The 12,683-nt window shown below is 30.8% G+C and overlaps 1 protein-coding gene across 3 annotated transcripts in view; it reads right to left on the bottom strand.

Moving 5' to 3' along the window:
- Positions 1 to 12,683, bottom strand: part of LOC123694359 (rab11 family-interacting protein 4) — an 81,085-nt gene that overhangs the window by 48,581 nt on the left and 19,821 nt on the right. For 2 of the 3 annotated variants that reach the window (XM_045639774.1, XM_045639775.1), the window contains exons 1-3: positions 4,259 to 4,521; positions 2,545 to 2,642; positions 1,053 to 1,171 (exon numbers count right to left, since the gene is read on the bottom strand). In XM_045639774.1, the coding sequence (XP_045495730.1) occupies positions 1,053 to 1,171; positions 2,545 to 2,642; positions 4,259 to 4,403 (362 nt within the window). In that variant the 5' untranslated portion in view covers positions 4,404 to 4,521. Of the gene's footprint in view, positions 1 to 1,052; positions 1,172 to 2,544; positions 2,643 to 4,258; positions 4,522 to 7,699; positions 7,751 to 12,683 lie in introns of those variants that run through there. The other variant, XM_045639776.1, reaches the window with a different exon arrangement.

The raw sequence follows: 12,683 nt of genomic DNA, 5'->3' as shown, positions 1-12,683 counted from the left end.
CGGTGTACATACATAAAAAAAAAAAAAAAAATATACCGGCCGAATTGATCACCTCCTCCTTTTTTTTGAAGTCGGTTAATAATTATTAGTGCGAATATTAATGTAATAAATAGGTAGCTTCTGGTAGAAGGAAAGGAGATATTATATTATTCGATCAACGATTTCGAGATCAGCATAAAGTTATGTAACCAACACACATGAAAAAACCTACAGTCGAATTGGGAACCGCCATTTTTGAAGTCGACTAATAAAAAAATTCAAATATACGAATATTACCAAACACCTTATTTTGTTCAAATTAGATCCGTGTCTGTTTATAGTTTGGTGAACCCAAAATATAGAGACATCATAGAAAGTTGTAAAAAGACTATACCTAAAACTAGTTTTTATGGCGCCTTTATTACCTAATTCTGCAACAAATGTTTACTTTTTTGTGTTACAAAGACGTCAAATGTTTCATAATAGGTATAATATGGCCGAATTATTATTATTATTTTAGGTAGAACGATCACATCATTTACTTTATAAAAAATTGCAGTAGGTTTTCTGAATTTTGCAATAATAATTTTGTAAGCTTGTGTTTCACATATCTAACGTTATAGCAAATATTAACGTCTATATTTTCCAGTTAAACTTGATTCATCAGGCGTTTAATTGCTTTTATTTATATTGCTTTCGGCAGCAATATCCTGCGCAGATAACGGTAAGACATGACATAAATACTTGTATTCGGTGGAATAATTTTGTATAAGGTTATTGCTAAATTAAAAGAAATGTATTTAATGCAATAAGAATTATCTTACAGATCGTATTTAGGTTAGTAGTGAAGTTATTACCATTACGATTTTTTTTAATGCCTATAATCTTAAATATTGTTTATTAAGTATTTTTTTATTATATCAATTAGTATATCTGTGACGCCTCTAAACGAATTTACGTCTATTTAAGACATTTTGTGTATCTAATTGGTTGTTATTGACAAAATATAAGTAGGTGCTGGTAAAAATACGTAACAAGAGTAGGCTAGAACAATTATATCAGTAAATACTAACGTGTTGTTAGGTGCGTCGCCATCAGCTTCTCCATAACACTCGAAATTCTCTGCATCTGATATTGAGTTACCGGGACTGGAGTCTGCCGTGTTCTCTGCTTGGCTTGCTTCTGTTCCATTCTGAAATAAAATAAAATAAGAATTTTAAACAATTTTAATTTTTTTCCACGCTCAGTAAACTTTTGGAGCTTCTAAGTTTGAAACGGATTATTTATTGTGTTCTGTTTTTGTGGTTGACAGGAATAAAACAGATTGAATGGGCGGTGCCGTGCCGGGTAATGGAAAAACGCCCAATGTTTAGTAGATTAACCTAGAATTCAGCGTACAAATAATCACGCGCTGTTTAATTTGATTTTGAAAAGAAGCGTCTAATTATTACTCAAATAACGTAAGTTCATATGGAGCTTCTAAAATCTTTGAATAGTAACAAATAAATATTATGTATAATGTACATGCAATGAATCATGCCCAACTAGTAATCTAGGACGACTACACTACTTGACCTTATTTTTATTTACATAGGTAATAGTTTTTTGTTTCGGACTGGTATGGTATACCTTTTTTATAGCTGTTGAACGTTAATTGTAGCACTATTAGCATTATTAATATAATGACTTAATTAAATCTTTCTAATATAATTGAACATAATTGATGTCTTTTATAATATTTATTTATGAAAGTATGATAATATATTTCAAATATGTATATCAAAATTCAGAAACGGCTGAACAACGAAGTATTGTAATTTGTAAGGAATAAGCATTAACAGACCTTCACAGGTCTTATATCTACATATAAGCATATTATTGTATGAACTAAGGTCAGTTAAAAATAATGATACATACATAATGATGATTGTACGTTACAAAATTCAAACTAAAATTAAAATTCATTTACTATTTGTATACAAAAAGAATTAAAAGACTGAATGAAAATGTCATCAATGTTTTGATATTGGACGCTCGTGCCAAGAATCTTTAATTAGATTTAGCTGCAAATAACGTTCGCGGAAAATAACAAGTAAAAATAAACCTGTTTGTTTTCATACATAGTAATATATTCCAATAATATAATCAAATGATGAACATATCATTGGAGTAGAAGGAACTACGCGTTACTTCCATAAAACTTAACACTTAATTTTATAGCATGTCAACACCTTGACGTCATTATTTTGGATTGCATTTCATATACACCCACTAGATATTAGATAAACACGTTTATTATAAAGCATGAATTAAATAAAGTTATTCGCTACTTTCACTATGTGTGAATGATATAAAAATGCTTATCATCATTTTTAAAAGAGTACATTGTACAAGATGAAAAGTTATTAACTTAAACTCACATTCTCAGCTATATCAGCTAACTATCTGTTAGCATCATTTAATATTCATATATAGCATCTTAACCTTATTTCCCAATACAATCATTTTTTTTTCTATAATCAAGTAGTTCCATATTCTCTTTAAAATGATATAATTGTGATCTACCTGTAGTTTCCGTGCATGGTTTCCTGGTGAAGACCGCGGTGACTTCGTCCTCTGGAAAACACTCGGCGCCATCATCACAGCCACTGGCACCTTCGATTCTGAAATAAGGTAAAAATTAATTATTATGAGACCAAAGGAATGTTTAAAGAATGATAGAAAAAAACGTTTTGGGTTTGGTCATAAATCACATCAAAACGGAGGAATTAACCTGTTTCCTTAATTGAGACTTCTCTCATTTCTGAATACTATTATAGGGACTATAGAGATACATACTAATATTATAAATGCGAAAGTAACTCTGTCTGTCTGTCTGTTACTCAATCACGCCATAACTACTAAACCAATTTGCATGAAATTTGGTATGGAGATATTTTGATACCTGAGAAAGGACATAGGATAGGTTTTATCCCGGAAATCCCACGGGAACGGGAAGTATGCGGGTTTTTCTTTGACTGCGTGGGCGATGCCGCGGGTGGAGAGGTATACTAGTTGTAACAAAACTGGCACTTTCTTTTAATACAATAATGTTTTTAAGGTTGTATATTATCATCAACAGAGTTATATATTCTATTAAGAATATTTTATCATTGCGTTACTTTATTGTTCTCTGCAGAGCACTATTTGCTGATAACATATCTTCATTATCTTTTTCACTGTCTCGATGATAATTTAATGATCTCATTACTAGCTCATACATGTTAACTGTAATATTATTTATATGTACACATCTGTGTTACTTGAATTAACGATAATTGCAATTTCACTTGTTATAAAGACATGCTCTGAAACACTTCATACTTCACATTCTTAATATTTATGAGATTATGGTGAGATGAACTGATTCAGAGGAAACAATGTGATGGAGGAAGCAGGAAATATTTTGTGATTGTTAGGAATATTACATACTACTTATGTGTGTATACTTAACTAAAAGTATTATCGTGTAGGTACTAGGTACTAAAAGTAATTGCAAATATGAGAAACCTTCAAAATAGTTTATTCTTCGTTACAGATAAATTTATCTGAACAATAATAATATGTATAAAAAAATTGCATTGTCAAAGAATAACTACACTGAATTATCTTGTGTCTTGGGAAAAGTGAAAATAAACTTGTAGATAATTTGAGATATTTGTCTTATTATTCGAGTGTTTATTGACATTATCAATGATAAATGTTACTATGTTAAGATGATGTAATATAGTATATCTTTCATGGGAAGTCTTGAAGAATCTCTAATGCATTATCGATTGCTATCGGAATCGTATATAGGTCAGAGCAATAAACATTCTTCATAGTCGCTTGTATTTTTCTTCATTTTGTTAATGTTCTTACATTAGTGTACTGTTTGTACAATATGTGTTATGAGTTTTGATGAGCTTTTAAATTGTGCAATTAATAAAATATTATCAACATGTTTTTGTTAAAATATTCTACTTCTTCAATATTTAAAATTTGTCTTCAGATTGATTTGAATTTTGATTTAAAAACTCAATTGATGAACATAGGTTTTTATAATGGGAAAATAAAAAGACAACTCAAAAGTGGTCGCTGAAATAAATTTTTCTAAGCTTCACAAATTTCATTTAATCATGTTAAATGTCCTACTATATAATATTATATTCAGGGCTATATAAATTATTAAAAAGGTAGATACAGGTATGAATTATTAAATCAAGCCAATGGACTTCTTTAGGAAAAACTAAACGCTAACCATAGACAATACGATACAGCAGTTGGTAGCAGATCCCCAGCAGCTTTGCGAGCAGCACCAGCCCCCTCCACCAGGCCTCCAGACCATTCGCTTCTGTTCCCTCTGCTTCGCGTAACAACAATATTACTTTGGACATTGATGGCATTGGTTCACTTCCTTGTTTCTTTTAGTTTTTAGGGTGTTGATTGTATGCTTTGAGATTGTATTTAGTTTTTCGTATAGTTCCCTTGATTTGGTGTTTGTTTTGCTTTAAATGCACTTTTGTTATTAGAACTTGATTAAAGTTGCATTCTGTGGTTGCATTAATAGAATGAAAACTGATATCAAAGCAAATGGTAATATTTCGTTAGCTAAGTTTCATTTTAATTTATATTTTATTAACATCTAAGGCATTCATCTATTTATATGAGAATTCTAATTGGAGACCTATCCTTCATATTTGTAATTCTTACTTCTTTGATTTAGTTTGCAAGTTTTCACTAGGTATGTCGGATATAATATTATACTTCAACGATCCTTGGACTATCGTACGACCTAATCCATTCCATATCGAATAAAAGAAATAATATTTTAACATTCAGTTGTAATCAATTCAAAGGTATTGATAAGGAAATGGTGTTAACAGGTCTCGCTCAGCTGCGACTGGTACGACTATGCGAAGCTAATGCAATTGGTTTTTTGCTTCATTGTATTTACATTCATTCCGATTTGCTTGATGAGCAATGTTTTATACATGTTCTGTTTACAACTGGGTTAGAAATGTGAGATTAAGACATACCATACGTATTGATTGTATGGTATTCGCCGATCAAGCGAGGGGCGAATAATTTACATTGTAAGCGTTTGATGTGAAGGAATTTATATATTATACCGTCTCTTGATAATTATAAATGTGCAAAATGTATGTGATGACACATTTTTTTAAAGTGACGATGAGAATTTGAGTATAGGTTAATTATTGGCGTATTAAGAATTTAATCTACCTGTAGGTGCGATATAGTGACGTCAGCAGTTTTTTACTATCGTTCTCATAAATCATTGACGTATCTGCAGACATTGTTTAAAAAACAAAAGCATTCATAATAGCCACATATGCAAAGAAGTTATAAAGGCTAACCTAACAAGGTCGTAGTTAAATTTGCTAGTTGTGTAACCTGTTAACGAGTAGGTATTAGTGTATGGAAAATGATTGGTTTAAAAGCGGTGCAACGCTTCACGCTCTCTGCACAAATATCTTAAGAAAGGTGCACTGTTGCACCTATTGGCGTTTCGACATATTGCAAAATGATGCCTTGATAAAGCTCATAATTACTTTACAAATGTTAGAGGAACTACAGGTAGTTCATTACGGAAACGAGTTGCGAATTAACATTTAGATGTAATTTGATAACTAATTAGAATGTGTACCTAATCCTGATTTGTGAATTGCGCACACTAGGAAGGTACTCAATAAACCTTATTATGCCATAGCAGTTTTTTTAAGGCGTTAGGTTTGGTAAATAAATAAATTAAAATTCACATTAACCAGTTTGATTAAGTAATTATTTTTAAACACGTACTTTATATTATATAGGTACACGAAAGACCTTCATTTATTCTAAATTGAAGTGAACCAAGAATTGTTCGCTCACACCAACATCACGTTAATCAGCATGGAATGTAGTCATCGAACGAGCTATGTCAAACCGGTAGCTCGACGTCTTATCTACATTCCAACTTCGCAAACTTTCCTACTTTCTTTCCGTCTTTTCCGTATTTAGCGAAAGAAACTAAATTACATTTCGAAGGACATCACTGATCATTCCATTTTTAAATGTTGACGTTATCTAATTTCCTATCTGTATACCACAGACAACTTTCACTGCTTTTTTCTACTTTTTGTTTCACACTTGCATATATGTATTTTGTTTTTTAATATATTAGAGGGGCCAAGACCGGCTGGTCCCGAACACCGGCACGAACTGACAGCCCTGTTGCAGTACCGGCTTATGCAATAGCTAATATTACGGTATTATCGATAAAAACTTGTTATTTTATAGATACTGTTGCAAATAACGGATTGGACAAAGAAAATGCATCTGATTTTAAATGAGATTTTCATTTCAACTCATTGTTAATGTTAAATAGGCATTTCTCGATTACTTGATTGACTGTTTCGAAAAAGCACTTCGATTGAAAATGTTTTATTGAACTAAACTGTTAAGTAATTTTGTAGACTACAATTATTGTGAATGTTTATAAATATACCAACAATCACGCTAAACTCTTCTATAATAATATGTGATATTTAATAACTCATCAACTATTTTCTGAGCTACTACGCATATTAATCAAGGCCACTTTCTTCGTTAATTAGAAAAAAAGTGTATTGTATTATGTAAATTTAGTAACAATATAATAAAATAAAGATCAAACAAGAAAGTGTTGAACGTCAAATACTTTCTCGAGTGAAATTATTTTAGAATCGAACCAGATAATTGTTTTACGTGTGATATTGAAAGTGCTTGAGACACGAACATAAATCAATCTCAGTCTAGCCGATAGTGATTTCTTAATTAAATAATCGTAATATAAAAATAAAAAAATCAAAATCTAAAATATTCTTATCAATCTGAATGAAGAAAAAGTAAATAATGCATTTAAATTAACAGGATGAACATTGAACGGTCATCGGTATAATAATAATAGGCATATATCATATTAAAAATAGAAAAATTATGTACTAATTCAACAGACTACTGAACAATGAATGGTACTTAAACCATTACGATTTAGGTCTATTTGATGCAGTATTATGGATTTTTAAAGTGAAACTTTTTTATAATTTCGAGAAGGGCCGTAATGCGTGGTTAATTAGCGATAGACATTGTAAAACATAAAAATTTCAAGAGTACTAAGAAGGAAATGATTCACAAATTAGTTATACAAGCTTGAAAAACTAAGTTTCGTCGATCGATTGCAGCGGGATCGTCGACCTCAGTTGCATAAGTGATGCTATGGGAAACTGTTGTAATGCTTTTTTCGTTGCTAATTATTCTTTGTTCAAAACCGTGAGGTGCCATATTTCACACACATTTGCGGTTTTATGATTACTATCTGTTTATATGTAGGTTAATTTGAATAGTATAATGCTGCAATAATTTCGTTGTGTGTAGCAAAATTGAAGTCTTCATAAAATTTCGGTTTGCAGAATAGGTACAGAAGGCAGACTTGGCAATTTGGATTTGCTATAAATTCGATGAAACAGAAAATTAATTTGTCCTAAATTCTACAGGCCATAAAGCGTTGCGTTTTATCTAAGTATTGTAAAATTGCGTACCTACCTATCTAACTATTATTTTATTGGAATTTCCATAAAAAAACGTAAAGCTCCATATTTTATTGTACTTCTTATATCAATTTCATTAGGTATAGATCGTTTAATATGATTTGATATCTTACCTCAATCTGTGTTTTGGAGTCTGTAGACTGTAGATAGGTTGAATGTGGAATCTGCAAAGATAGAAAATAGATTTAGAAACTTTTTATATAAACTTTATGTTCATTAATAAAAAATAGGTTTGTTTGAACAGTGCTTGTGGTGATTATGTCTTTATAGTTAATACCAATGAATAATGTGATTTACAATTTCGTAACGTTGTGGACGATTTCACTCGATTCGAGTCACGAATCTCGGTTCAGTGGTCGATCTAACTCGTGCGTTTAACTAAGCCTTTGTTGCTTAAATACTGTTGAAATTTAACTTAATTTTAATGATAATAATTGGCTTTGGCTTTTAAATTTACATTTTTGCGAAAATCTTCCTGTAAAAACGTTTCAAACTGCTTTCTTGGCATATTACATAATATATTATCGTTCTTAAAATTAGCGTATTGTGTTAATCTAGCGTTTATAGTTAAAAAGGTTGTCATAGAACTAACTCGAATAATGATTGATATGCATCATATTATTATCATGATCACGTCTGTTTCACTGATTGGGTTTGGACTGAACGAAAGCTTAACAGCTTATTCTTCTAAAATTCATTTGTATTATTTCTCAAATGTTAACAATGTAATTAGTTAGATTAAAAAGATACATATCTGAACTTAATTTGACTCAAATACCTGCATCGTTCTTTTAGGCCAATACCTATGCCTAAGAAAAATCTGTATAAAAAAGCGTCGATTAATTTCCATTCAGAAAATACCATCTAAGCTTAAATCTATAAAAAGCTTGTATCGTGAAAATAAGACAAATTATTTTGCATATTATAAATTTCGTTATACATTGCACAGGTAATCATACTCAGATCAACATACAATATTGTCGTGATAGGTCAACAACACACTACAGCATTTGTGTCTATTAACCTTCAATAATAATACATATTAAACCTTTTTACAGTAATTCCATAGACAATAGAGCCCAAAAGAAGTAGAAATGTAGACCGTGTGGACGGTGTGGACGTTCCATCGGTGGTACATTTTACGCTCGAAGGAACAGTTTCGCTGGCAACACTCGCTAGTCGCTCTGATTCGCTGGACTGAGCCAAGTTTTTGTTCTAATATGGACCACAGATGAGAAATGACCATAGATATATTATGACTAGCATTGTATGACGTTAATTATTGTATTAAAAATGTTCTTTGATATAAGTAAAGAAAAGTAAAGACAAGTATCGATATGATTATTACTTATTAGTTATTACTGGAAGACCTAACGTTTTAATTTTTAAAGACATGTTTTCCAAAGAGAAATAAGTTCTTAAAACTTCGTATTTTTACCTCTTGGAACTGCATTTTATAGATGAAGAGTGCTTCGAGAAAATGCTTGAAGCTTTTGCCGAAGCTACACTTTAAGTTGTTAAATTCTAAAATATGAATGCGTCATCTTTTACCGACATTCCTTTTAAGGTTTAAACTTTAAAGTGTATTGTATAGACGGATATAACAGAATATTATATTAGTCATCGACAGCAGTAATATGACCTCAAGCGACAATCGTATCTTTACAGATATAAGCTAATATTATTTGAATTTTTCAACCTTCGAGTTAAATTAGAATTGGCATTTTATTGTGTAGGTGAAATAAAAGACTTTATGTTAAGGTTTTGTGTGAAAACTATAGGGAAGTAGATAATATTTAATCTTCGCCTTGACTAAGTAATATCGTGTATCGACTATCGTGGTTTGGCTGTGGCCTGTGATGTACAATTTAACACAAAGTTACTGATTGAGGATATGCTTTATTTTTTGTAAAGAGTGGAATAAAGAATATAATACAAGCATGTTGTTAGCTCACATTACTACGATACATACCTATTAAATTTTACCAACCAACTTCGCAAATAACTGCCAAATTATAAATAACCTTCCGATGTTACATCTAAAACTTCTTTATCTATTACAGATTTATCTAGTTTGCTACTAAGGTTTAACAGTTCCATTTTAATTATTTTTTCATTACTTTCTAATTTATGTATATTATTTTTCTATGTCACTTGTAATCTTCACAATTATCCGAGGTATTACATACCAAATGATCTAAGATATCCCTAACAGACAGTAGGACGCCTCAGGCCAATAATAGCTTGAATTTATAGTACACTTATATGTGCGGGCATTTCTTGTAAATTACGAGTCAAGAAACTGGCATTGCGCCAAAAGTAGATGCGGATGGACTTCGAATGAAAAATAATAGAACAAAGAGAATATTATGAATTTTTTGCAAGGGATATAGATATTGCGCTGAGAGTTTAGGTACATAACATTACTTAGACATTACTAAAGGAAAAAAGTCCGTGGACAAATGAGAAGTTAGCTAGTCTCTTTTCACTGGAATTAAATTTTAAGGGCCGATTTTTCAATGCTTGGATGAAACTTATCCGTCCAATAAAGTATTACACGAAAATATTTAAATGTCACGTAAACTGTCAAATACGGGCAATTAGAATACGTTTTTAAAATGGTAGTTTTATACAGTATTCGACGAATAAGTTTCAACCAAGGATTGAAAAATCAGTCCTTAATTACAAAAGCAAAAGATTGTGGAATATAGCACAATATTCGGTTTTCATAGCGTTGCGTTGTAGCAAACTGAATTTATCAAATACGGATTCTGGTATTCAACTGTTAATAGCGAAATTCAGCGTGCGAATAGCTGAAATAGCATCTGAAAATAAACTAAAGCGCATATTTTTTAAAACTACCCTCTCATTATGGTTTCATTTGTATTATTATTTCGTTTTAGTATTCTCTTGAAATCCACTGGTGACTTTGTACAGTACTTGAATATCGTTAACACACTACTTACAATATAAGTTTAAAGTTTGAAAATGTTTTTCATTGATATTAAGAATTATTATATCAGAGTTAAAATACGCTCAAGCCTTAATTATTATTTAATAATAAAATTTTCTGTCACTAAATAATGTGTCCTATGTACATTATGATAAGTCATAATTTATTAAGACATTAAGATTAGTAACATTTTATTTAACCCTAGAAAGATAGTCTGCGTCAAATTGACTCCTGCGTTTTCGAAATATAGCTGTATCTTTTTAAATGTCGCGAATCCATAACTGTGCGTTTAGGACATTTCATAAGTCACTGAGAGCTACCCTATGGTATACGTGTCAATAAAGTTAATGTAACCAATTTTGAAATATAACTACTACGTGAGTCAAAATTACGCATGATTATCTTTACCGTGACTTTTAAGATTTTGACTTCTATGGTAGTTTGAATATTTTTTTGCTTATTATTACTGCATATTGTGACTTATGTTAAAAATTTATTTTTTTACATATTGAAGCAAATATAGAAAACAATTGAGGATAGAAAATTGGAAGAATATTGTATACTGGCCGCTCTTATTCAAAGCGATGAAGGTCCCTATGAAGATACCGACAGTGAAGCAGGAGGACCACGCAAATAAAGACGACGAGCAAAGTGACACAGAAGAAGCTTTTCCCGATGAGGTACAAAACAAAGATGATATATTACATTCAAGCAAAAGGCGGAGTAGATGCATTAAACCGAATGTGTACCCTGATGTCCTATAGTAGGAAGATAATGTTATGGCAAATGGCTTTATTTTATAGAATCATTAAAATTTCCTGCATATTGCATATTAAATTTATAGCCACAATGTTAACTATAAAGCACAAAAACATCTGAGTCAAAAAAACATGAAATATAGAAGCATGGAACTGTCTTCTTTGGTTATGTGTGGGCGTTTAGAATAACCAGCTTTGAGAAGATATTTGCGTGATAATATTTCCAATTTGTTGCCAAATATAGTATCTGGTACATTGTAAGAAAGTACTGACGAAGCCTTCAGTAAAAAAACATATTTACTATACTTTTTGTCCTTCTGAAATATGACGAAAGGCAAATAAGTCCTGCAAAAAATGTTACATTGTTATATGACGTGAGCATACGTTGATATGTGCTAAAGTGGTTTCTCACTAATTTTTCATATAACTATATGTACACCATATACATAAAATATAAAAAAGTCTGATAATTGTGGTAAAAAATAAATTTTTATTAGAAATAATACGTGTTACAAGAATTGTAGATTTAAAGCAGACTTTGAATGTTTTCTTTTTTTTATATGTATAAAAATAATTATAAATAAATTATTTGTAGTATTAATTATTCTAATATAACTGTAAATATATAATGACTTAATATTTATAGAAAAAAAATTAATATACCTACCTCGACTTAGAGCTAACTAAAAAACATGCGTAAATTTGACGCATGACTATCTTTCCCGTACTACTCAATATGATTATCTTTCTAGGGTTAACAAAAGTATACCGCTAAAATCATTTCGTGAATAAACCTTATTAAATTGGATAGATTTATAAATAAGATGTATTTATTCGAAATCGGCCGTCAACCCGTCGATCAATAACTTGTGGGCTAACGGAAGCTCATGTCACTTTAGTTACCCTTTGAAGTCTACGTGTGTCTACGTTGCATGCAAACCTCAATTCTAGGTCAAAGCCTGTGTCGCGACCGTGTCATATTTCATTCAAAAGATGTTCTACTAATGCGGTTTTATGTAGCATTGTATTTTTATACAAGCGCTATTAAGTTACGATACTTTTCAAAAGAAAGATTTATGAGTTTTCATATGTATTAACTTATAAAACCGGTATGAATACATTATTTTATGTGCACGCTAAAGATATTAATTATTACTGTTTATTTCCATTTGAGCTGTGAGTAAATGATATAGTTATTACTCAACAATATCTCAATTCTCAATGAATCGTAGATCTGTGCATGTCTTGAAAATGTCACGTTACCTACGTTTTTGTAGGAGATTTGGCACGTTTGTCGAATTATGACGTCATTTACGTTCGATTCATGACATCAAGGTTTGTTAATGACTTTGAATATTTGGGAGACAAAAATAAATCATTACCTAC

This window comes from Colias croceus, chromosome 9 (genome assembly GCF_905220415.1).
Source record: "Colias croceus chromosome 9, ilColCroc2.1".
Lineage (NCBI taxonomy): Eukaryota > Metazoa > Arthropoda > Insecta > Lepidoptera > Pieridae > Colias > Colias croceus.
This window is presented reverse-complemented; position numbering and strand designations above follow the sequence as displayed.